General features: G+C 32.3%; 1 protein-coding gene across 3 annotated transcripts; it reads left to right on the plus strand.

Annotated features, from left to right (window-relative positions):
• Positions 1-4644: 4644 nt before the first annotated feature.
• On the plus strand, positions 4645-12998 carry LOC110655639 (lysine-specific demethylase JMJ13). Of its 3 annotated transcripts, XM_021812041.2 has the most exons (12): positions 4645-5078; positions 6873-7257; positions 7943-8099; positions 8177-8396; positions 9260-9313; positions 9395-9474; positions 9592-9869; positions 10008-10403; positions 10528-10658; positions 10788-10934; positions 11096-11383; positions 12170-12998. In XM_021812041.2, exons 1-12 carry the CDS (start codon positions 5076-5078, stop codon positions 12530-12532), a joined length of 2502 nt encoding a protein of 833 aa, XP_021667733.2. In that variant the 5' UTR covers positions 4645-5075; the 3' UTR covers positions 12533-12998. The 3 variants fall into 3 exon arrangements, with proteins under 3 accessions (XP_021667733.2, XP_021667731.2, XP_021667732.2); XM_021812039.2 differs by having other exon boundaries at positions 10528-10934; XM_021812040.2 differs by having other exon boundaries at positions 10528-10934; positions 11099-11383.
• Positions 12999-26749: the final 13751 nt, after the last annotated feature.

The raw sequence follows: 26749 nt of genomic DNA on the forward strand, positions 1-26749 counted from the left end.
TTTAGTTCCCATTGCTATTATAGTTAGAGCTCAACTTTGAAGAATGAATTTGATAGTTTGATATATTAGGTATTTTTATTTTACTCGAATTAGAGAATATTTAATTTAATTTATAAAAATTAATTTATAAGTACTTAATTTAGATTTATGAATATTTAAAAATTAAAACAGTTATATATTTGATTAAAATATTTATAAGTAATTGATATATTTAATAAAAAATAATTTATAAATATATTTATTATTAAAATAATCAAAAAAGATATTAAATGAGATTTATAATGAAAATTTAAAATTAAATAAGAATAATATAATAAAATATTTAATAAAATTAATTTATAAGCATAGACTTATCAATATCAAAATGAAAAACTCGATCTTTAACTTTTTTTTTAAGCCAACTATAATTCTAACTTGTTTAATTCCATTAATTAAAAATATTTAACAAATATAATTACTAATTTTAAATTATATTATACTTTTATTTGTGCATTGATGAAAGTTTATATTTATATGAGCAGCGTTGCATGTAGACAATAGTTAATAAAAATGCTACATATTATAAATTTATTTATTAAATAATCATGCCATTATAAATTATACATTTATATTAAAAAGTGTATGTATTTATATAAACTTAATAATATAATCTATATACTAATTTATTAAAAAATAAAAAATTAAAATTTGTCAAACCTCAAAATTTTTTTGAATTGTATTGTATTGAATTCCCATGTTTTCAAAACCAAGAAGGTTCTAAATAATCATTTATTTGGGGCAAGATTATAATATACTTTTTTGCACACAAAAATATTATCACATCTCTTATAAAAATATAGACTCTGTTTATAATATAGAATATAAATTTCAAATATAATATATGTGGATTGATTTTACCTAATAATTTCTTTTATTTGAGAATGTATTGACGTTGTTTTTAAATTTTATCGATTTATATCTATAATATAAGAGATGAAATATTTAATAAATTATTTTTTATAATCTTTCTGATACTTAAATCAGTAATTAAAATTAAAATTAAAAATAATTAATTAGAAAGAATACCGTACTGATTATGAAAGTTTGAACTCTTTGATAGATTTCTAAAAGAAACACAATTAAAATAGAATTAGAAATTTAGGTAAATAGAGATCCTTATTCAAATAATATTTATATTTCAAAATACTACAGTATTATGTATAAGCATCAATGGACTCTCAGCGCTCATCCAATTGGCTGATTATAAAAAAAAGGTTTTCTTGTTATAAAATAGTGAGGTTGACTAATTATTACTATATAAATTTTAATTTAATAACATTAAAATTGTTTTTAAATTTCTAAAATTTAAAATTCAAATTTAATTCGAATTAAATGAATAAAAAATAACATCTCATGGCGAGGAGAGAGCCCAATAGCTGGGACCGGTTGTATATGGGTCCGTGAAGCCTGCTGTAACAGCCAGCTAAATCCGTTCTGGCACCACCCACAGTAATGCACAAAACGCCTATAACGGCAACCTTATCTCACTGCCACGTGTCTTATTTCGTACTCTGTCTTGCCACGTTTCGCGTAGGTATCGTTTCTCAGAATCACATCCGGTCACGCTTCGGCTTTAGTTCCACTTAAATTACGGGTGTCAATTTAAATGACGAAATTGCCCTTAAATTTCGAGGCAAAAGGATTCACCATGGAAGGGTATAATTGTCATCATGAAAGTTGTCCAACTAACTAGAAATTTAAGAAGGTCGGCGAAAATGATTGTGTGCATAGTCGGCTGTTTGAAAAAAGAAGCACACGCGTCCCTGATTTCAGATTCTGTGCGTTGGATCCTTTCCAATTTACGTGATTCGGTAGGATGGACGGTTGGATTGACTAGTTTGACAGACTGAGGAAATGGTCTTTAATACACATTATGATTGCGTCTTTTGATCCAACTTCTCTCGTCCCGTCTCTGACCGAAATAGGAAGTCTGTTCTCTTGGAAAACATCGTCCTGTTAATTGACTCAAATACCCTCGCATAGTACACTGTACATTGAGAAGGTAGACAGGCCTTTTTTTTTTACTATAAAAATTTAAATACAATTATTATAAATTTGTTTTAAATTTTTATAATTATTACATTAAAAATCTGTATTTAAATTTTGTATATTTATTATATATAGTCTAATTAATTTTATATAATTTTTAATATAAATATTTAATTTATAATTAAAAATTTTATTTTTATATGAAGTCTTTATTTTTATTTATCATTAATTGTTAAAAAATATACATAAAACAATAAATTATAATAAATGTTGAAAATTATCACGGATTGTCAGTGGTTACTTCAAGTGTTCAGTAGTGAGCAACGATAACTATGAGAGTAGTGATGTAATATGCAATTGGATATGATCGAGTCATATCAAAATATCCGAATGTATGAAATTTTAATTTAATATAAATATTATTCACTCTAGATAAATATTTAAATTCACATTAATTAAATTTTTACTAAAACAAGAATTTACCATGATCGTATTTTTTTATACCTAATGTCTGTATAAAAAGTTTTAAGTTTTTATAGTTAAATATATTTTTCTTTCTAATTAATTAATTAATTTTAATTTTAATTATTGATTTAAATATAAGAGGTTGTTCAACATAATCCATTTGTGTTTTCTCTTTTATCTTGCAAGTATAGATTTAAAAAAAATTCAAAAAGAGCATAGGATAATTTTTTTTAATATATATATATATATATTAATTATTTTCTTGTACAATAACTTATTTTTTATAAAATAAAAAATTTTCATTGATTAATTTTTTTAGTGTCCAAATATTAAAAATGTTAAAATATCTTTTAAAAAAATATTTCATTAAAAAATATATTTCTTAAAAATCATTTTATTTGATACCATAAAAATGTGAGGGCAGTTCTTCAAAATATAAATGTGTTATAAGAAAATGCTTAATCAACAGCTTTAAAAAAAAAAAATTCTTAATCAGCAAATTTCTATATTAATATAATTTAAATAAAAATTTGATAATTGAGGAAGTTACATTCTATAAATATTTTGTTTTACTAATATAAAATATATAAATTAACAATATTTTTCTGATTTAACTATTTATGTGTTAAAATTTTGGAAAATATTGTTGCAAAATATAGAAGTTTAGTTGAGGTACTGAGAAGTGTGAGCACATTTTAAAATTTGTTAGGATTGGTGACTTTTGATTTAATTTTATGAGTACTTTGCAATATTTTTGATATTTTTCATTAAGTAACATTTAAATTATATTTATTATTGTGGAAGCATGTAATTAACAAAAAATAAAATAATAATATTTACCTTATTCATCATTTTGAGATATATATGAAAACTGAGACTTATCAAATAACTATTAAATTTTGTCATCTAGCATTCAATTTAAATGTCATCTGATTTAAAATGGTGTTTAAAAAATGCCACGTGGTATATAATTAAAAAAAGTTTTATTAATTAAGTTATTTTAAAATTTTAAATTAAGCGATGATTATTATATTTTTTAAAATGTATTATCCAATCATAAGTTTGAAAATTTACTGACATAAGAATTTATAAGAGTGTGTCACCGAATTTAATAAAAATAGTTCAAAATTTATCATGCAACATAACTTTTTTTTTCATATTTATTTTTATTTTTTAATTAAAAAATAAAGTTATCGTATTAAATATCAACTTCTTATTAAATATTAACTTATTAACTTCTTATTTAAATGTTTTAACCACTAAAATTTTATTTCATATAAAAACAAAAATGATCCTAAATTATTTTTACTACATTTTAAAAAAATTTAAAAATTTAAAATTTATAATATCATATTATATATCTATAAAAATCAATTATAAAACTTTGTTCAAAATTTTGAGACTTTTATTAACTTTTAATCCACAGTGAAATTAAAAGAAAATCTTTACATTCAATAAATAAATTTCATTTTATCTTTATTATTGCAAGCAAACTGTTATATCTTTTTATTTTATAATAAAATTTTGAAATAATTTATTTATTTTTTATTATATAATTAATATTTCATAGATATTAAAAATAATTATTTGTATTTCTAAATTTCTGATGTATTACTGATAATTATTAAAAAATTAATAATAATATTTAAAATTAAATATTTTTATATAAATATAAAGTAATAAATATTAAAGTTTAATTAATTAAATTTATTTATTTATACTAATATATATTATATTTAATTAATTTATATATTTAAATAATTTTTTAATAATTATTTGATTGAACTTTACTGACTGAACGTTGTTTAAAAAAATAAAAAAAGAAAAATACTAGAACAAGGTTTTGGCCCGTTGACATTGGATGGTTATTAAGCCGCTTTAAAGGGGTCAAAATGGTCAAATGCTAAAAACGGAAAGCTTCCAAAAGCAGCGAAACGCGAGAAAATCGAACCCAAAAGAAACGCGTTTGGGACGGCAGGCGTTTGGTTGAACCACCTAACAACCACCACTTTCCTTCACATTTCTTTTCTCTCTCCTTATTTATTTCATTAAATTAAAAAAAATTGTAAAAAAAATTTGCAATAAAGCAATTATTTTGCACTATAAAACTATAAATTATCCTCTTTTAGCCCTTTTTCGGTTTTCTAAGCCGTTCCTTTCCTCTCTCTCTCTCATCTACTATTCTTCTCCCCCCCTCTCTTTCTCTCTCTCTCTCTCTCTCTCTCTCTCTCTCTCTCTAGATACCTTCCACCTGAAAACTTCCTCTTATCGCCGGGAAACAGCTCATTTGTCCGGCGACAGCCTCCGTGTGCTCTCGGAAAACCGCTTGTTTTTTTTTGAGTTGAGACTCGCCGATTTGTGTGGCTTCCATTTCGTATCGACAACGATTCGGATCTCTGAGTTTGACTCGGTTTGTTCCTGTTTGGCGCGTTTTCAGAAAATGTGGGCTCTTTGCTTCTCTGTTTTGAATTTTTGATGCATAAGATCGTGAACTAGGGTTTGGATTTTGGATTTCTGGACTTGGTTTTGTAGTTAAAACTTCTTGAAAAACGGAGGCTGATAGAGCGCGACTGCGGAATGAAATGGTATGCGATGCATATATGCGTTGTGTAAATTTTGAAATAGTTATCCATTTTTTGGTATTTGTATATATACATTCTTTTTTGCAGGTTATTATTGAATTTGTTGTCTTAAAGTTTTTATCGTTCAGATCTTAAAACATTGTTCTGATATGCAAAGGTCTCTTCAATTTTTTTGATAATTTTTGCCCTTGTTTTTGTATTTCTATATTTAGGAAGTCGTTTGATTTGTTAAATCTCCCATTTCTGGTCATTTGATTCGTGGAAAACCTGTTTCTTTTGCATTTTCTGTTACTTAAATACTTGTGAGAGAAGATGATTATATTTTTCTTATTTTATTTGTAATTAAATTTTTTTTTTATGGATTTTTAGAAAATTAAAATTTGATTTTAGCTTTTATTATTTTTTCGTTATTTTTTCTTGGGGTTTAGTTGCGATCGGTGAATGATTTGCATGCAAAGATGATCAAGAAGTTGCTTCAATTACTATTACTATTATTTTCCGATTCTGCTTTTTTAGTTACCGGGCATACTTTGGCTTTTATGTTTACGCGGGTATTTGTTGAATATTAGCTTTGAATATGCATTAAATTTCTCCGGATAAAGGTCAAAAGTTTGAGTTGAATAATAATTAAACAGAGTCGGAATGGTCATATAGCGAGTAGGGTTAATTTGTTCATTTTATCATATGAAATGAAAATAAAGATTAGAGACTTAATGATTAATCGTGAAAATAGAGATTAGAGACTTAATGATTAATCGAGTCATTTTGACTCACAATAGATGGGTCCATTAAGCGTGCATTTCTTTCTTTGATTGTGGTAATATAAGTGGTTAATTGATGTTGTCATTTGAGGTTGGCTGGTAACATTGTATGATTTGGGGAAATATACAAGGGAATTTTTTTCTTTTGCTATATATTTAACTTCTAGAGCAATTATGATTTTCTGGTTGTGATAATTTTATGACTTTTTTTCATAATTTCAATTTTAGATGTGTAGTTCTCAATTTTATTTTTAACTTTTTATATTGTTTTAGCTCTTTTTTTTGGGCACATTGATTTTCATTTTTATTCTTGATAGAAGCTAGTGTGTCAGACAGGATGCACTCTGTTTTGGTACATTGCAATTTAAATTATTGCATTAGACAAGTTATGGTTGAAATATAAATTTAGTTTCATGTCTGCTGGAATGCATGGTGTAGAAGTTATGCATCATGCTGGTCGAATTCTGACATGACTTCTTACATGATGGTTTAAGGTATATGTAGAACCTAACATTTATGGTTTAATCTGGTAATTATGTATGAAAGTGCATAATTTGCCTTTGAATCTTATGAAAATGGAAGAGGTTGATGTGGCCATGTTTAGCTTGGGTGTTTAAATCATTAGTTGTGGTGAATGCTTTAAGATAGATGTTAATGTGTTCATTACTAATTTTGAATGGTTAAACACCAATTATAGTGCTTATGGGCTAAAGCATGATGTGCTAATATATATATTTTTTTCCTTCATGAATTATCCTCCGCTGAAAACTTGTTAGGAAATGATGTTCTGGTACGAGGCTAATTTAGAGTGCTTGCACACTTGTTGATTACATTAATTTATCTTTGGTTGGTATGGTTCAATGAGTTAGCTGTTTGTTTATTACTGACTACATTATAACTCTGTTTACATTGTTTAACATGATTCTTCTAGTGGTCTCCTCATCCTTCTCGTTTTTTTGGTCTGTACATGACAGCACCTTTCTATTTTAAGTATAAAGCTATCAAGTTTTATTATATTGCTTTACTTTTTTGACAGGTGGAAGGAAGGGTCTGTTTGTCCAAAGAGGCTAGAAATGGGTTAGAGTTTCTGAAGCGTAAAAGACTTCAGCGAATGAAATCAGAAACTGTCAGCGAAACTGTAGGCATCACTGGTATGATGAGTAGAAGTGGAGGTGATGCTTTAAGGGCTTCAGCCTCATGTGGCATTAGATTACACAGAAATGTGGAATCATTTGTTCCATCCGATGGTGCTCCAAGTGGGAAGGATGCCTTTTCAAAGCGAAAGGTCGATAAGTTTGATACAAGTGATTTGGAATGGACTGAGAAAATCACGGAATGCCCTGTATACCATCCAACAAAGGAGGAGTTTGAGGATCCTTTGGTGTATTTACAGAAAATAGCTCCAGAAGCTTTAAGATATGGTAATGAATCTTTGCTGAGTGGCAAATTTCTTTAAATGTCACTTAATGAGAAGTACTAGCAAATGGGATGGTTAGAATCAACGTTCCTGTAAAATTCTTTAGCAAATTGATTTTGAAAATTGACCTTACAGAAGAATTGCCCTAGACCTTTATTCACTGATTTTGTAATGTGGTTCCATTCGTCCATAGACTTTTACACGCCACAGCTGAAAAGGTGGCATACCTACAGCTGATCTTATTTTCTTCTTTTTTCTTAGTTATCAGTGCAATTTAGTACTCCATTTTACCGTCTTAGTAGGAGTGCCTTTCAAACATTACTGTTATGAGAAATGTTGAATTTTGGAAGTCTTAGTCCTCTTTGTTATCTTTCCCCCAGGTATCACATTTTGCTGCACTTCGCAGAATTTTGAATGATAGCTTTTATGTATTTGTATTTGGCCTATTGTTAGATATTTTGAGAATCACACGGGAAAGTTTGTTATGGCCATTGGCCATTATGGTTGTTTCAACATGTGTCGAGCTGCTAGGGCCATTGCAGTTGTTACAGTACATATAACCCATTTTTTTTGCTAGCTTTTTTTTAATAAACAATTTCACAGTAGTGCAGGGTGGTGCAGGTGTGACTGTTACATTTTGGGTATGCCCGTCTAATTTTGATCCACCTTTTCTCTTTGTGAATGTGCAGGTATATGCAAGATCGTTTCCCCTTTGAGTGCTTCTGTTCCAGCTGGGGTTGTATTGATGCGGGAGAAAGCAGGATTCAAGTTCACAACTAGAGTGCAACCCCTTCGTCTTGCTGAGTGGGATACTGATGACAGGGTCACCTTTTTCATGAGTGGAAGGTGAGTTTTCTTACTTCAAAGTAAATATAGTTGTTGACAATGTTCTATCCGGTTTAAAATGTCGGTGTACTTTTCAGAAACTATACGTTTCGTGATTTTGAGAAAATGGCGAACAAGATTTTTTCCCGTAGATACTGCAGTGCCAGTTGTCTTCCTGAAACATACTTGGAAAAAGAATTTTGGCATGAAATTGCTTGTGGAAAGACAGAAACAGTTGAATATGCATGCGATGTTGATGGTAGTGCCTTTTCATCATCTGTCAGTGATCCACTTGGAAATAGCAAATGGAATTTGAAGGTGTTGATTTCACTTTTTCTTTTATCATTTCCTGCATGTTTTTCTGATGAAATGACACCTGTTTAATCTTAGCATGATGAAAAAAATAAGGTAGGAAAAGTGAATTCACCTGGGTGCTAGAACTAGTTGTATGTGGTTAGTAGAGCTACCTGTAGTTTTCTTCTTGCTTTGATTTTTTGCATGTTTTATTAACTTGGAGGAGGATCTAACAACCATTCAAATGTAAGATGGCCTATGGATCAAAGTATATTTAATTGCAGTGTGCAATATGAAAACTGCTGGGAGAATATTCCCTTAGAGGGTTGGAGGAGTTGGTTGGGTAAGCCCTCTCTTAACTCAAGCCTGACCAGAAATCAGTGAGGGATCCTTGCAAGTTTGACCTGGTTCAGGGTTTTGGCAGCTGTGGTATATGGGATTCAGGTAGAACTCATATATTTATTGATCAGGGAATAATGGTGTGTAAAGTGGAGAGATGTTCTTTCTGGTAACAGATATACGATATAATACAGCATACTGGTCATGTTGCATAAGGTTTGACCATAATTGGGTAATAGGCTTTTCTGAGAGGTGCTTTGTCCTGAGGAGGAAGGTAAATAATTTTAGTGAAAGAGTGTTGTTTTCTTGTGGGGTATTATCCCATTTAGAATTACATAATTTGTCAGTTGTTTCTTCATATTATCATGATGGTAACTCTCTCTCTCTCTCTCAGTTGTTGTTTCTGTAAATAAATAATTGCTGTTGGGGAAAATGTTACTCATTAAAAGCAATTTCCTGTTATTAGTGATTTCTTAGAGATTTCCTTTGTTTTCTCTTTACGGCATACATGTCTATTCTATTTTAATCTCATCTCTGTTTGATTTCAGAATGTTTCACAGCTACCGAAGTCCATTTTACGTCTTTTGGGTACAGCTATTCCGGTAACTAGACTACAAATATCCTTTTAGATATTTATATTTATACTTTCTGCAACTTATTGACTTTTGTTATGGATATTTCAGGGGGTAACAGATCCCATGCTTTACATAGGAATGTTATTTAGTATGTTTGCTTGGCATGTGGAAGATCATTATTTATATAGGTAGGTCATATGCATTAACACCTATTGTCTGTACATTTGACAGTATCTTTTGTTTCATACTCTGGGCAAATTTTGTTTTCAAGATTTTATTAATTATTTTTCTTATTGTTATGGCAGTATTAATTACCATCACTGTGGAGCGTCAAAAACATGGTATGGAGTTCCAGGTCATGCAGCTTTAGATTTTGAAAAAGTGGTCAGGGAACATGTTTATACCCATGATATTCTATCAACTGATGGGGAGGATGGAGCTTTTGATGTACTTTTGGGGAAAACAACTTTGTTTCCTCCAAATATATTGTTAGAACATGGTGTCCCTGTGTACAAGGCTGTGCAGAAGCCTGGGGAGTTCGTTATCACCTTCCCTAGAGCTTATCATGCTGGATTTAGCCATGGTAAGATACTTTTGATCTTCAGTTGCAAAGAGGCTGGAAACTGATGATAGAAACATACCCTTTTCCCTAAGCTTTAATTTGAAATATTTAAAACAGCACAATTACAGCAATTGCATTTTTCCTTTTGTAAATGTATAGGTTTTAATTGTGGTGAGGCTGTGAACTTTGCGATTGGTGATTGGTTTCCTATGGGAGCTATTGCTAGCTGGCGATATGCGATTCTTAACAGGGTGCCTCTTCTTCCCCACGAAGAATTACTTTGCAAAGAAGCTATGATTCTCTCTACGAGCCTGGAATGTGAAGATTCAGATTATTCATCTGCAGACTTGATTTCTCATCATTGCATTAAGGTTTCTTTCATCAAACTGATGCGTTTCCTGCATCATGCTCGATGGTCTCTGATGAAATCAAGGGCATGTACTGGTCTTTTGCGAAATACCTATGGAACTATTCTCTGCAGCTTATGCAAACGGGACTGTTATGTATCTTTCCTTAACTGCAGCTGCGAAATGCATCCTGTGTGCCTTCGTCATGGTAGGGTCTGCTACATATTTGCTGATGTGCATTTGTGTTTCTGTGTATTGTCTCTTTACTTTCTCAATCTGTCGTTGATCTTGTGTTTTTTGATTTCTTGTGATGATCGTGATAACCTATCCAGATTTTAAGTCACTTAACTTTTCATGCGGAAGAAATTATACATTATTTTTGAGGGAGGATATTTCAGCCATGGAAGCTGCAGCCATGAGTTTTGAGAAGGAAGATAGAGTGCTGGAGGATATCCAACAGCAAGTAAGAAGTGGGGATGATTTGTATTCATATCCAGCATCAAACAAATTTCTGAGTGTTATAGAGGATGGATATTCTCCTTATTGTGAGATAAATTTTGACTTTAACATGGAGACTGCTGTGACACTTCAGGATCAGTCACAATATCGTAGCCAGTCCACATTCATATGTGGCATTGAAAATGATAGACCTGAAGTCTCAGAAACATCTGTTGCTTGTTCTGCATCTACACTCTGCCCTCCTGGAGAACTGATTGAAAGCTCTTCAGCAGCCAACAAGGTAAGATTCAGCTTTCTTATTCCCAAAATTGCCGCCTAATTTCTCTCCCCCCCCCCCTCCCCTCTCCCTCTTCCTTTTTAGTGAAATACAAATAGTTTTGTGTTTTAGAACTATAATTAATGAATTGCTCTTTTCCCTCCTTCACTTTGTGATATGTTTAGAAGGTAAAGGGGTGGGCTGACTTTGCCAATAGGAATCCTGAATCTACAAAGTTCTCTGATGAAGAATCACAGGACATGCACGAGTCCGCTCTATCCCCTTTGTCTCATGAGAAATGCGCAAGTAGTACCCAGCATGGTGATCTTCATGATTCAGAGGCTAGACCTAATGCAGATCATCAAAGTGATGATTCTGATTCAGAGATATTTAGGGTCAAGCGCCGGTCTTCTCTCAAAGTGGAAAAAAGAGTTGTGAATGATGATGCTTCTTCAAAGAATTTTGAATTCCAGGTATAGTACTGTATTTTTGCCATTTTATATTTGCTATTTATTTTAGTAATATATGATTTGGATACTTGTCCACTGTGTGGGCAAGATAGTATTTTCCCCAGTTTTATTTTTCATAAATGACCGTGTTTCATTTTTTGTTTTTATCAATGCCATTTTTGTCAATTCAAAACCTTTATTTTTCTATTTGAGTTGCAAGCTCCAATACAGTGATCCATCACAACTTGCTTACATCCTTCAACCTCTATTCAACAATTCCTTTATATCTTGCTGTGGACACTCAATAATAAAATCTTTGCCTTATCCATCCAAAAAATGGAAAATGGGGAAGCTGAAAATGCTGTTGTTGACAGCTCAATGAAAATGGGAAGGTTGAGTTGTATATATGTGAGAATCTAATGTCAGAAGTGGGGTAAAAAGATGATGGAACAAATTACTGGAGGAACAGAGGAGAATAAGAAAAGAAAAGCATTCAGCTGGCTTTGGAACGGGCATTGAGCATAAAACTAGAGCGTAGTGGTTAAGTTGCATCTGAGATAAATTTTCTAGAGAGCAAGACGTACATTTGCTTTTAGTGAATCAATCGGAGAGCTTTTGGATTTGTGTGTATGGGTGTGTTTTTTTCCGGAAGTGAAATTGGGCATAAGGGTTGTCTTTTGCATGGTCATTTTATTTTTGCTTTGGTTATCTTGGAAATGAAATTTATTGTACTTATTTTTCTGGACATTGATTTATTTTCTAATTTATTTTTAAAATTTTATCTTCTCTCGTATTTGTTCAATTAAACAGGGGCTGAAACGATTGAAGAAGCTTCAGTTTGAAAGAAGATATGGTCAAACAATGCCAACAGAATGCAGCCGAACTGATGACGAATCAAATCACAATTCTTTATCCACTTTACATCGAAAGGAAGCTCCAGAGAGTACATGGAGAGACAGGTTTGCCAGGGGAAGTATCATTCCCATCTCTATTAAGTTCAAAAAGTTGGTCAGTGATGAAACAATGAGCAGAGATAAAGAAAACCAGAGATTGGATAAGTTCCCGCATGAGTTGGGGAAGACCATGAGGGAACCGCCCCCTATAGAGATGGGGCCTAAGCGTCTTAAAGTCAGAGGCCCATCATTTCAAGGGTCGGAGAGCAGGTTAGATTGACATTTATATAACATGATGATTGATGAGGAAACTGGTTGGCCTGTCTCTGGAGCATCATCTAGAGCCTGACTCTGCTAACTATATTTTCTCTAATGGGGTTCTAACAACACGGAAAATCCAAATGATTGTGGGAGCAGCAGTAAAAATTAACCAACTTTAGGAAATTTTTATTCTTTGTGCAGGCCTCGAATTTGGGGCACTTTGCACGGATGGTGATTCTTCTGGTTCTCAAGCCAGGGTGTTTTCCGTCTTTGGCAGGAGAACCTTCCTGCAAAAGCTGAAAGTAGAATTTGGTTAGTAACTCTGTAAATTTGTTTTTATCAGCCAAATTAATTCTTGAGAGGAAAGGTGAGTATTCCCATTACTCCTCCAAGGTCATTCTGCTGCTTCCTCTTAGGTGCTTTATTCTTTTTGTAGCAATCGACTACTTGAATAAATGCAGAGAAATGCCTTTTTTTCTCTCCAATATCCATCTTTATTTTACTATTCTATTATTGGTTTGTGCATTGAAATTCTGAGTTTCATTTCATTAATGGCTTGTAGTAAGGTGATACGGATTGAACAGGAATGGGGTTGTTCTTTTGTTGGTTGAATTCTATCCACAAGTTTGGTTGGTGTGAAATCATTTGAAAATGTTAGAAGGAGAAAAAAAAAAAAAAAGAAAAGCTGGGCCCTTCCATGTGTCAAGTCGTTAGGACGCAGTTTTAATCCGAATGGAAATTTCCTGATGTCGTACATGGTCCTTTGTGCTTTATGTGTGGCTTGGGGTTTGGGACGGAATCAAACTAACACCGTCAATTGTTTTTGGCCACTGCAAAGGGGGAACTTGTCGCTCAGTATCAAAGTGGTTTTCTATGGACAGCCGCACGCTTAACAGTTATGCGTCTCTTTCTTGGCGAATACACGAGTTTGATTTTGATAGTAGGTAAGTTAAATTTAAATAGCCTGCATGCTGTTGTCATATTATAATTTCCAGCTATGGCATGACCTTGGCCAAATTATTGCATTTACCATACGAATAGAATTGACACAAGTGAACTGGAAATGATAATGTTATATCCAAATCGTTTTGTATGCTCAAATAAATAACTGAATAAAGATAGCATCATAGGCTTTGCATTCGATTCAACGAAATTACCAAGCACCTGTAGATGGGGTTCCCCTTTGTGATCCGGAATTATGTCAGCTTCAGGGAAAGGTAATTTGGCATTTGTACTAGGTATGTTTGGTTAACCTTTTAATCATGATGTCACTTTTGAAGTCAGTGTTGGGTACAAATGAAGTCTTCTCAAGGACGCATCAAGCTTTCTTAAGGTAGGAGAGGATACTTCCTTCACGATCTCACATTCCTTTGTGCTTCGGAGTCACATATTAAACAATTTCCATACGAAAGAAAGAAACAGCCAGGTTTCTTTGAGAGTGATTTTTAATAGATTATTTAATTAATTAAAATAATGATAATTTGAGTGGATGCTACAAAAATTTTAAAAGAAATAATATATTTTATTGTATTATCCTCGTGAACGGAGCTACACTTGGGCCAAGGGGACACTGAGCCCCTTGAGTTTTAAAAATTTTTTAAGGACATAATAGTAATTTTTTAAAATATTAAAATTTTTTTAATTATTACTATATAAATTTTATGAGGCTCTAGGCCTCATAAAATTTTAATAAGTATTTTAAAGTTTTTTAGGGATATAGTATAATAGTAGTTTCTCAAAAATCAATTGTTGTCTCAATATTTTAAAAATTTTTAGGAGTATTACTAATTTTATAAAAAATAAAATTTACGCAAACTTTTTTATAAAAAAATTTAAGACATCATTATTTCTTGGTTTATTTTTTATCATCAATTTTATTTTATCGCAATCACTAATTTCTTTTCTTTGAAATTTAAATTATTGAATAAATTATCAAATAAAATTCTAGCACATTTATTTTGTCATTTTTTTTCATCAATTTAAAATTTTAGTGACTTTTTTCTCATAATCTTACTGCTATTATTGAAATTTCTCCCTTACTATAATTTCCTTAGACTCAAATTAAGAAAAATTCTTTTATAAATTAAAGCCATATCATTTATTTTATTTAATTTATAATTTTAGTTAAATTTATTTTTCGTCATTACTATAAAAAAAATCAAGATAAATTCGACAAATCTTTTAATTTTAAGCTATTAATATATTGTAAGTACAATAATTCTTAATGTTAAGCATTTATTATTTTTTTTAACTAACAACAACTTTCATTTAATTTTTAGCAACTAGATTTTATTTTTAAAAAATTTTCTTGTGAATTTATATTATTTTTCTGAATTACATATTTTTTTAATTGGCCCCCCTAAATGGATTTTCTGGCTTTGTCCATTAGTATTTTATTTTAGTTAATTATTTAGATTTTATTTCTTTCAATTTAGATATAATAATTATTTCTCTACAATTCAATCGTCTAGATAATTAAAATCACTATAGTTTGGTACTCAACACGGTCCTCGTGGGAACGATACTCTACTCATCACTTTATTACTTGTTAGCAATTCGTGCATTTGCGGGGTTGTAAAACCAGCGAAACACTTATTTAATTCAATCAACACATCAAATATGCCATTCAACTTAAAATTCTTAATAAAGTAAAATAAATGACATAAAGTAAAGATTTAAGGGTTGAGAGAATTGAACACAAGAATTTTTATAGTGGCTCAGCTTAACTAGCCTATATTCACTCTCTCAAAGGTTCACTTTAAGTGTTTACTCCATTATTTGCTCTTTTCAATGGGCAAAAGGCAAGCCTTTGTACATTGACAATCTTCAAGACTTCACTAGGTACTTGAAACCCTTACAAGTGTTATCCCAAACACTCCATTCACATCAAACTTCAAAACATCCTTGAACAAACCTTAGAAATGATATTTAAGTTGATTTTTACTCAATCTCACACAATACGTTTAGCATTGTAAAGATGAAAATAGTTATGCCAATGTAGCTCAAATAGAATTTAAGGCACTTGAATGAAAGCTTTTAGTAAGAGTTGTTCTAAGACTTTCATTTAGTATAAAATGGTGTAAAATAAGTGTTTATATAGTCCTAAAACATTTTAGACCGTTTAAAAACTTTTTGGAATGTTGCAGGAACAAGTTTGAAAGAATTAGCCATTATTTTGTCATTTTAGGTGAACCCATAACTCTGTCTAAACACTTAGCAAACAGGGTAGCAAATTGACTACTAGTAGCACACTAGTTAGCAAACTAATAGAGCATCTACATCTATTTAACTTGAAAAATTTATAACTTTGTACCAACATAGAAAATTAATTTGATCATTTAAAAACTTTAAAATCATGATGCTTTGCATGATAATCATTGACATGAGAATCCTAAGACCAAAAACTTAATTCTAAGCCTTTAATTCTTTAATATACCTTGGAAGACAATCTTATTTATCTTCCTTTACTTTGATTAATCTTGTGTTAGCCTTGAATGTCTTTTTTCTATAAATTGGCTCAACACACCATGAAACTTTCCAATGACACTTAGGAAGATTCTTCACACAACTTGAAGTAAGGTTAGTTTGATTCTACATGAGTTTTGCTATTATCAAAATCAATGTCCATTTTGAGGTTATGTGGCCAACAATCTCTCCCTTTTTGATAATGACAGTACTCAATTGAATCAGCAAATTAGAGTTAAAAAATGTGTGTAAGTGTACGTATGTGTATATGCATGTATGTAGGAAAGCTCCCCCTAAATGTATGAAAACATAAATTATATTAAGCACAAACACTTTCAAAGATAGCATAAAAATTATGCATAACTCCCCCTGAATTTTACAATATGATATCTCCAAGAATTTTAACAAAAAGCCACAATATCATAAGACAATCCAATAATGATTTGATAATTTCATCAACACAAGTAATTCAATATGTTCAACAACCTATATAATGATAATCTCAATATGTCCAACTTTCAAATATTGACAAAATACTCATAAGTATTCATAATCAAAATATTCATATTAATATTTTTCAATGTGTCCATATATCCAAAATATTTATATGTTCACATCAATATTCCAAATTCTCCCCTTTCTTGCCATTATAAAAAAAGAAATAGGAGACAAAAAAATAATCCAAAACACACATAAACATACTATATAGAATAGTGTTAGCAGTAGTAAAGTAAATAACCAATAAACAATAGTAGCAAAGGTAGTAGCAAACAATACTATTAGTTGCTAATAGCCTAGAAAACTAAGATCTAGTAGATAAGCTTAGTTCTAAGCATGTACTCTATTGCTTCTCTTGAGAGTTCTTTTGCAGTCTTATATGTAGATACTTTCTTCCTTATCTTAGCTGGTTGAGCTGAAAGAGCTTGAGCAACTTAGAAAGTTAAGGAAGAACTAAGAGTGGGCTCTTTTTTAATAGGAATTGTGGAAGCAACTTTTAGAAAATGCCTTATGATAGTTTTTTTGGACCATTTTACACTTCTCTTTCATAAAACTTAGGAAGTTGAGTTGTTGCAAATTTTGCTTTATCAACCTTTTGCCCTTCCTTATTTGTATGCTCGTTATCAATTTTAGCCTCTTTTGACTCATCAACCATGCCTTTATACATAAGGTCATCCTTACTAGTTTCTTTATGATCAAATTTAGAATTAGAATCTTCACCATTTCCATGATCATGCACATCATCATCATGTCCATCTTCATCATCAGTTACATTTTCACTTCCTTTATTGCCTTTAAGATCAATTATGTCATTCTCAAGCTTCTTAATATGAGAGATAACATAATCAACTTTGCTTTCCAAAGCAATCATAATGTCTCTTTGATATTCCATAAACCAGTCAAGCTCACCCAACTTTATATCAACAAAATTCTCCAAGTTATCCGCTTTAATCAAAAGTTCTTCATTTTCAATTGAACCACATCTTGCTTCAGAACTACCAAATTTCCCAAACCCCATTTTTTTTTTTTTCCATCTTCAGCTTGAATTTCCCTCATAGCAATCATATCTCTTCTACATTTCTCATGTTTAAGCTTAAACACAAATTTTTTTAAATAAATTAGTTAAAGCATGCCCATAAGGTAACCTTCTAAAACTAGAGCCTTAATCATGTTCTTGAAGATCAAATAAGGTAGATTAGATTTCATATGATAAATGACATGCCAAATAAGGCATAAATCTATATTGCTTAGATGATTTAGTTATTCTAGGGTTTAGTAGATATATCACAAAGTTATGAATAATTTTGATATGTTAAGGAGAAATAGTAACGCTACTTTCATCAACATCAACTGACTGAAAAATTTTATTATCAAAATCAGTTCTATTAAAGCCAATAACTTTTGTCACACCTATATGACTTCTAACCTTATTTTCACTATTTGGCAACCCTAGGACATCATCTTCAACAGGCACCTCAAAGACCTCATCCCTAATCTTGACTTCAAACATATTTTAGAGTTAATTACAGATAAAGACTTATAGAATTCTTAGATCAAATTAGAGTGAAAAGGATCAACATTACTACATAAATTGGACTATCTTTGATAATCAAACATCTCTTTAATATTAAAATCAACATCAACAAATGCAGACCATTGAATATATTTAGGATCAACGAGAGGACAGCTAGTAGAAGCATCACCTAATTTTGAATGCTTTGCTTTGTTCTTTGGTAGAGGTTTATCTTCAAGATTTTTTTTTTCCCATCTTGAATTACTCACTCACATATGGTTGAAGAAAATGAGTGAGAATCACTGGTAGCAACATTTACTTGTTTGATACAAACCATGGTCGATGATTTCAAAGATTTTCAAAAATAAGGAATAGCCTAGGAATTTTTGGAGACAAAAGAATTTGTAGATAATTGAAATGGGTTTCTAAGAAACCAAATGTAGAGAAAGACAAAGTTGGGGTCTAGAAAAAATCAAAGACAAACATGATTTTATGAAACTAAAGAAAGAAAAAAATGAATGTTGAAAAGAGCAAAGGTAACATGCACAAATAAAGAAGAGGTTGAAAATAAAATAAAAGTGGAAAGTAAAAGAGTTATATGGAATTTTGCAAAAAGTGTAGAAAAGATGGGTGTAATACCATTTTGAAATTTGAACCACTTTTCTCTACTTTTGTAACATCCTCACTGTAGCAATTCTGTACATTCTACTGTTCCGGTGACCGGTATCGGTCCGGACAGCTAGAACGTTTGGAAAAATAATTAGACTAGAGTGAGGAATCATAAATAACTCAAATATTAATAAGAAAAATTTAGGAAAAATTTTAGAAATAAAATACAACCAAGTTAAATGAGCTGGTGCCCTAGCGATGGGTAACCCAGTGAGATTATGTATTAAAAAATCAACAATTTGAGTGAATAGTAATGTGAATAGGAATACAAAGATACAAAGTGTAAGAACTATATTGTTAAAGGGAAATTAATGCCATAAATTTGAAATCTATGAAATGTTCATGGATTGCTTGAAACATGAAAAGTAAGCCACCTAATTGATGTGAATAGGTAGTTAGGGCTTATATGCTCATCACAAATAGAATTCATAAAATAAATAAATGAAAAAGGAAAAATATTTTGAATACAATGGTACATGTGAACTATTATTTTAAATTATGATCAATATGAATAACATAATGAATGGATAAATGAACCATATTAATGTATGAATGAGACATTAGTTCTCATTATTGTGGAAAGGGAAAATACTTTGAGTACAATGGTATAAAAGGATAATTGATATGAATTTTGATAATATAAATGATCAAATGAATGTATAAATTATAATTGAAATTTATCATGAAATAATGAAGTCATAAAACACAATATATTAATATTTAATAATATTATGTGCCCTTGTATTGCCTAGACATATGTGTCAGATTGGATAGTTTGGCATGCCAATAGGGTATTGTTTTAACAGTACTGCGAAAGGCTTTATACCTGTATTCATGGCTTTATGCCCGTATTCATGGCTTTTATGCCCACATTCATGGCTTTATGCCCGATTATGTGATATCATGGCTTTTTAGCCATATTGACTACATACGTGGTTGACGTTCTGCATCCCATGGTATGACGGCTCGAGGCACTGCGGTGTCCAGTGCCAACGACCCGTTATCCAGTTTAGTCAGTCTGTCATAGGTTACCTGGGCAGAGAAAAAAATTTATTGAAATAAGTTAAAAATATTAGAAACTAAATAAATCAGTGAGAAAAATCCGAAAGGTATTAAACTAGTATTAAGAATTTAAGTATTATTAAATGATCCACAACACATAGAAAATATTAAGAGAGTAAATGAAAGACTAGTAAAATAAGCATAACGTAAGTAATTATTAGAAATGCATCCTCCATAATAAAATAAACATAAACTAAATATTTAGATTTATTTGTACATTATATAAATGATTATTGTAAACTTATGACAAAAGAGATTCTAGAGAGCAACATAAATGAAGAAAAATATACTGTATGGCAAATTTCATATGAACCCAGTAAAATTCTTGAGTATAGAAAATATGCTCCAATTATTTTTTATTTGTATAAATTATTTCTTGTTATATTATTGCACCACTAAGCAGCAATGCTTAGCGCGATAGAATTGTTTCCTTTGCGCAGGTACTGAAGCTAAAACCCAATGGACATTTGACTGGGAATTATGGGAGTCCAGATCTGCAGAGTGTCAAAAGTTATCACCTCCTCAGCAATGCATGTAGCTAGGGCCCATATAGATCATATTATGTATTTTCTACATTATAATTAGTTATTATCTGTAACGTAAACTATAAATTGTATGTCAAAATATAGATTATGGAACTATAATTAATTTGTAGATCATGTATATGAGTTAAGAATGAATGGAAATGAGTATGAAATTGAATTATATAGAGGATATTCGAATTGATGAGATAATTATGATTAGTATGGATAAGATTTTATTGTGAAAATATTGTTGAATTTTCAAATAGGTGAATAGTAAAATACGCCAAATGGTAATAGAAATAGGGGAAACTCCGCTGGTTTCTCCTTAGAAAAATAATTGATATTAAATTGTAAAGAGAAAAAAATTATTAAAAGAATAAAGTAAGATAAGATAGGGTGCTCCGGCACCGAATATAGCACGCCTTGCTCGGCTACACTATAGTCAGGTGAGGGGTGTTACAACTTTCTTCGTTGAAAAATTTAAAGAGAAGGTTTTTCTTATATATTTATTGGTGTTAGGGAATGTGTTAGTTTAAAGCTGTCAGTACCCGCAGTAAGCCTAAAACATGTTAGGAACTTTACATTTTCCATATTGATACATAACTCAAAGCAACTCAGTCACAACTATACTTTAGCATTCACTCTGTAGCATAAAACAGTTCATTTAAAAGTAGTTCTAAATTTAAGCCTTAACATAATAGGCAATAATGCTAAAGTTTCGTGCAAACCATCACAACCATTTTACATAAAAGAAAGAGTGCTTTCAAGTTCTTAAAAGCACAAAAGTCATCTAAACTCTCATATTACATAACTTAATATAAAACCAAAGCCAAGTGTTGCAAGGTGTTTTGCGATCGCTCGGATGAACACTCACCGAAGTGGAAAAGAGTGAGGAGTCGCCACTTTAATTTTGAGGGAAATTAAAGAAAACCATTCATGAAAATAAATTTAAATGAAACCACTTCGAAAACAGAGATTCTAGGTTCGGGGTCCATATACGGGCGGGGAAGGTGTTAGGCACTACGCCTCGTCCCTCAATGAGAGTAAACAGATCTAGTCTTATGCTCTTTCATGAATTAAAAGAGTAATTAGGAGGTTGGGACAATAATAATGTTGATCCTTTGTGCAAAATAAATGAATGTTTGATATTTTACTCATTTTGGGTTGCCCAGGAACACAAGTTCGTGAGATGGCCCTTTGGTGAGTAAGTGTTTGAGTGAATTTGTCTTGTGTGTTAGGGTCATGTCATTTAGTTTGAATTTTGTTAAGAGAGTTCGGGCAGGGAATTTCTCCCGATCTCTAGATATATATTTATTAAGGGTTGGGAGATTTCGGATAAGAACTCTCCTCCGATCTCCCTATTTTAATTTAAGCGAGAATCAGGTAAGAACTCTCCCCTGACCTCTTAAAGTATTCAGTTTAAGGTTTAGCGTGAGGAATCTCGGATAAGAACTCTCCTCCGATCTCCTCAAGTATTTTAATTTAGGTTTTTAATGAAGGATCTCGGATAAGAACTCTCCTCCAATCTCCTGTGTTTTTTTTGAATGAGGGTTGGGTAAGAACTCTCCCCCGACCTCTTAAAATTTAATTACGATCGTATATCGTACGAACCTTAGATTAAGGGTTCTAGCACCTAAAGACGCTAGGAACCCGAGTGAGGCTTCTCTTAACCCTTTGATGATTCTGTAACTAGGGAGGGGATACCAGACTAAATTTTTGTCGATCTCTTTTGTGATCGCCTTACCAATACTCTTTGATAGGCAATGTCCGATCTCTTTCGTTTACTAGTCTGGGATCTAATCTTATCTTGATCCCCACTATACCAGGTTATCTCCTGAACTCGTTTAGTAGTTCTACTTCATAACTTTTTCCTCCACTTAATTATCCCAAACTTTTATTATTTTTATTGATTTAAAGAAACTCTAGTGTTAAGATACAACTACCAACATTTTATTAAACTACACACGTTACCCGCAACCAGAACACCTATATTTGAAGGTAGTTAAGGCTAAGAACAAATAAATAATATGAACTGATGAATAAAAGATAAACTCAAGAGAATAACTATCTACATGGGGCTCTTTAGCATAACATAAATTTGATGAAAATTACAAGCATGAAAACAAAGAAAATAAAAAGAGAGCACTTGATAAAGCAACGGTCCAGACACTTACCTGTGGGGGATTGAGTCTATTGAACAAACTGTGGAGTCACAAATATTGTAGAGCTGCAAGCTAATAGTCTGGGGACTAATGCTTACTTTGAAATAACAAGTACCAAGTTAGAATGTAGTTGAGCTGAAGTAACGGTAACCGGGTTGGATTGAGATTAAGCTTGGAGAATAAAACATTGATATTAAGGTGATGAAGACAAAACTGAACTGAGAAATGGTATCGCAGAGTAATGAACTAACTGAAAATGAAGAGTTTCAAGGTCCAACACTCTTTCAATGGAGATACTTAAGAAAACTGGTTTTCGAAGTTTCTCTATTTCAAAAGCTTAAAATAGCAAAGTAGCTAGGCTGAATCAAATTTCAGAGCTTCTCCACTATAATTACCACCTTTTTTCATCCGTCCCTCAATAGTATTGCATGCAGGTATTTATAGGGAATGGGTGCTCCTAATAAAGGGTCAGGATCTCTTTTGGGGAGATGGAAGGTTTGGATTTAAAAGGACATGATATGATGCTTGAGAATTGAAGAGAATCAGAATGGACGGTTGAGATCCTATTTAGAATATTTGTCCTTTCTCTTTTCTAATCCAATGGCTTAAGATTTTCCTGTCAAGATGGATCCGAAGGCCGAGAACAAAAGGCACCGGTCCTGTCGTCTACTTTTTGATCCAAAGGCTCCGGGTTTGTCCTTACGAGTAAGATCAGTGGTGGAGATTCAGAAGCATAGGACTGTCATAATCGTCCTAACGTCTGTCAGCATTGTGGGCGATTCTGCAAATGAAGCGTGTGGTGAAGATTTGATCTGGCCTGTAATGCTTTAACTACCTCGGCTCTGATTATGAAGAGGGTTATTAGAAATTGTCTCATCTCCTCCTTGCTTTCCGATCTCCCATTTCTTCCGATCTCTCTATTATAACCCTTTTCCGATCTCTCCCATTCTAAAACCTCTCCTTCTATCTGATCTACCTCAGTCAAAGCATTTAATTCTTCGGTTATCAATGCATCCGCTTCGATTTCCGCTAGTAATAAATGCTCAGACCCCCTATATATATGCCTCAACGGGGAATTTCTCTCACATTCCATTTCTCCTCCTTCCATTTCTCTCTTTTTCTGTTCTAATTTCTTCGGTAACATTTTGGTCATGGTGACCGCTTTTCATCTTTTTCTGACTATTCTCTTAGCTCCCCGACTGAAAATTTATGACCCTGGTGTTCAGAAAATCATGATAACCACATCTGATGACAGTGAGAGAACCGGACTAATTTATCAATCAAGATCGAAAATATCGATCATACCGATCTCGGGTTGCTCTATCGATATAATCGGTGAACCGATTTCGAGTGAGAAGACTGATAATTTCCCTCTTAACATCGGTGACTGCCCTTTGAAGTTCATTTGGCTCCTCACTACATCGGGCGTTCCGACTGCAGCTCGGTTCTGGTCGATGACATCGACGATGACTCCTCATCATCATGAGAGTCATAGTCACTCCATCTGAGCTGTACATCTATCCGATGCCTATGGCTAGCTTTTTGATCACACATCTTTTGATTCAGCCACGAGACTAGGCTTTAACATAGGTCCCTGCTAGGTAGGATGTACTGTCGATCTTTAGAGATCGCCCAAATGATGTAATCTGACCTTTAAAGGTTTTTAATGATGTTATCTGATCTCTTGAGATCGCCCAAATGATGTAATCTGTCCTTTTGGAAATGAAATGAAATTTTATTTGACATTTATCATTTAATTATTACATTGGGTATTTTCCGATCTCTAATGTGCATATCCGATCTGGTTCCTAATTGAATCACCCCTAGCCGATCTATAAATCTGAATATTTGCCTTAATCTGACGATCTTGGCCAGCCAATCTCCTTTTATTTTATTTATGGTGTTTCTGGAATCTTCCTGCAAGGTGTTAGAAAAGCGGGTGGATTCCGCTAACCGATGCGTCGCTTGGGACACTATAAGCATTGAATGCTCAGACGGGTATAAATAGGGGAAGGGTCAATCAGTTGCTCCCTTATGTTATTTTCAGCACTTCGCGAGCGATTCCAAAATTCTCTCATTTCTTCAAGTTCTTCTGGCACTGATCACACTCTGGTAAGGACTTTAATCCTTCTCTTACTTAAACCTTTTTATTTCTTTGAAAATGAGCGGTGCCGAGGGTCAGAGAGCGGTGAGCCCCCCTTCCGTCCATGTCTCGTGGTCATCGGATGAAGTTGAAGTGGTCGGACCAGGTGGGTGATCTGAGCCTCCAACGACTTCTACCTTAATTTGTGGTCGAGTATCTCAATTAAGGCAGACATCTTCCTCGGGTAGAGAAAATGTAACACCCCAAAGTTCGGTAGTGCGTTCTACTGCTCCGGTGACCAGTGTTGTCCGGACAGCTAGGATGCCTAGAACTACACTTTGACATGAGGGAGGAGACATAAAATAATGAAATACAAGAAAAGAAAATACAAGAAAAACAAAGGAAAAATAATAGCAAAAAAATGTGATCAAGTTAAGCGAGCCGGAAAACCTAGCGATGGGTGATCGCACCGGGAAGTCACGGCGTGGACCGTTGACTAGCCCTGGACTGCGGGGAACCCTGGAAAACATTTTTAGGACTTAAATAGAACCTTATTGAAGAATAAATATCATTATAAATATCAAAGAAAAATTAAATAATTAGTACAAAGAAAAGTGAGAAATCGAAAAACGAACAAAACCCGGTGATACCGAAAAATCAGGAATGCCACCCGAACAGGGGCATTATGGTTATTTGACATCCCGAAGTGTCTTTTGACCTAAATTTCCATTAAAAATAAATAATATTACACTTAGAAAATAAAATGAAAAATTAGTTTAGTGGTACCTAAAGTAAATAGCTAAAATCATGGGTTAATGTGGGATTAAGTGAACAATTAGATTATTATATGATTATTTGGAGTTAGTGGACCATTAATGGATTAATTAAACACTAAATGGGGGCTGATGTAAGTCCACTAACCAGCTGAATTTCATCTTCCTCAAGGTTTTCTCAACATTGCCGAATTGAAGGGAGAGGAAACTCCATGGGCATTTTGCATGAGCTCACTTAACCTCTCCATTTTCAACTCCAATCCCTCAAGTGGCTTCATGAAAGTTTGTCTACTCATCACAAGGAAGAGTTTGATACCAAATTTGAGAAGTTTAAGCAAGGTTTAACAAGCTCCAACCATAAGGTAAGTTAGCATTTTTGAAGATTTTTTTGATAAAGTTTGTATACATGTTATGGGTGTTGGTTTTGTGAAGGAAATTTTTAAGTTTGAAGAGTATTGAGATATCCATTTTTGGGCAGCCATGTAATCATATATTGATGAAGTATTTTTACATATAATTGATGAGAATTATGTTGGTTGTGATGATTTAATAAACTAGTGAATTACTTCATATTTATATGGTGATTTTTGGCACTTGGATGGGAATTGATGAATTGTAGGACAATTTGGTGTTGAAGAAGATTTTCAGCAGCTTGGGGACACTTGAATAAATGTATGTATTCATGGAAGTGTTGGCAGAATATTGACATAGAAGGATTGATGGATATGTATATGAACTTGTTGTGTAAAGAGTATGTAAAAACTAGTAATGTTATGTGCATGTGTAATTGTGTTTGGACTTTGGGAATTAGAGTTATATTTGGTGTATTGAAGATAATTGTAATCTGCCCAAAGTGATGTTAATGTAAAGTAATATATAGTTTTGGTAATGTACCAAAACAGATTTGGTAGGGAAGTAAACATATTGCAAGGTAAATGTGTGTAATTGATGTGTGTTAAGCAAAGTAACCAAGGGCAGTGTACATTTTAGCCAATAAGTTTAAATGTGTAACCTCAGTTGGTATGAGACCAATTGGAGGTGAAACTAGGCACAAAATGTGCCAACTTTCATTGAGACAACATACCAAAATTCTGCTTGCAAGGTGACCTAAGAAAATGACCAATTCGGATTAGGTACAATTAGGACCTGAAAAATGACCAATTGGGCAGCAGTGAGTGTTTAGGCCATAACTCACTCAAAACAGGTCCAATTGACCTGAAATTTTAACCATGAATAGTTAAGACCCATACCTACAAGTCTTATGAAGACACCAAAACCCAGAAATGACCAGAAGCAAGTCAAAAAGCTTGCACAAGTTCGGGTCCAAAAACTGGCCGAACCAAAGTTGACCAAATTGACCTAAAATTGACCTAAATTGATGCCATTTGACCAGCAATAGTATAATGACCATAACTTGGTCTACTTAACTCGGATTGACCTGAAATTTTGCCCCAAGTGCAATAAGACATAGATCTACAAGTTTGTAG

Source organism: Hevea brasiliensis, chromosome 18 (assembly GCF_030052815.1).
Source record: "Hevea brasiliensis isolate MT/VB/25A 57/8 chromosome 18, ASM3005281v1, whole genome shotgun sequence".
Lineage (NCBI taxonomy): Eukaryota > Viridiplantae > Streptophyta > Magnoliopsida > Malpighiales > Euphorbiaceae > Hevea > Hevea brasiliensis.

Excerpts from the sequence above, each read along its gene's own strand:
- LOC110655639 (XM_021812039.2), top strand. Across the intron at positions 10,404-10,527 it reads TCCTGTGTGCCTTCGTCATG|ATTTTAAGTCACTTAACTTT; the intron begins GTAGGGTCTGCT and ends TAACCTATCCAG. Across the intron at positions 10,935-11,095 it reads GCTCTTCAGCAGCCAACAAG|AAGGTAAAGGGGTGGGCTGA; the intron begins GTAAGATTCAGC and ends TGATATGTTTAG.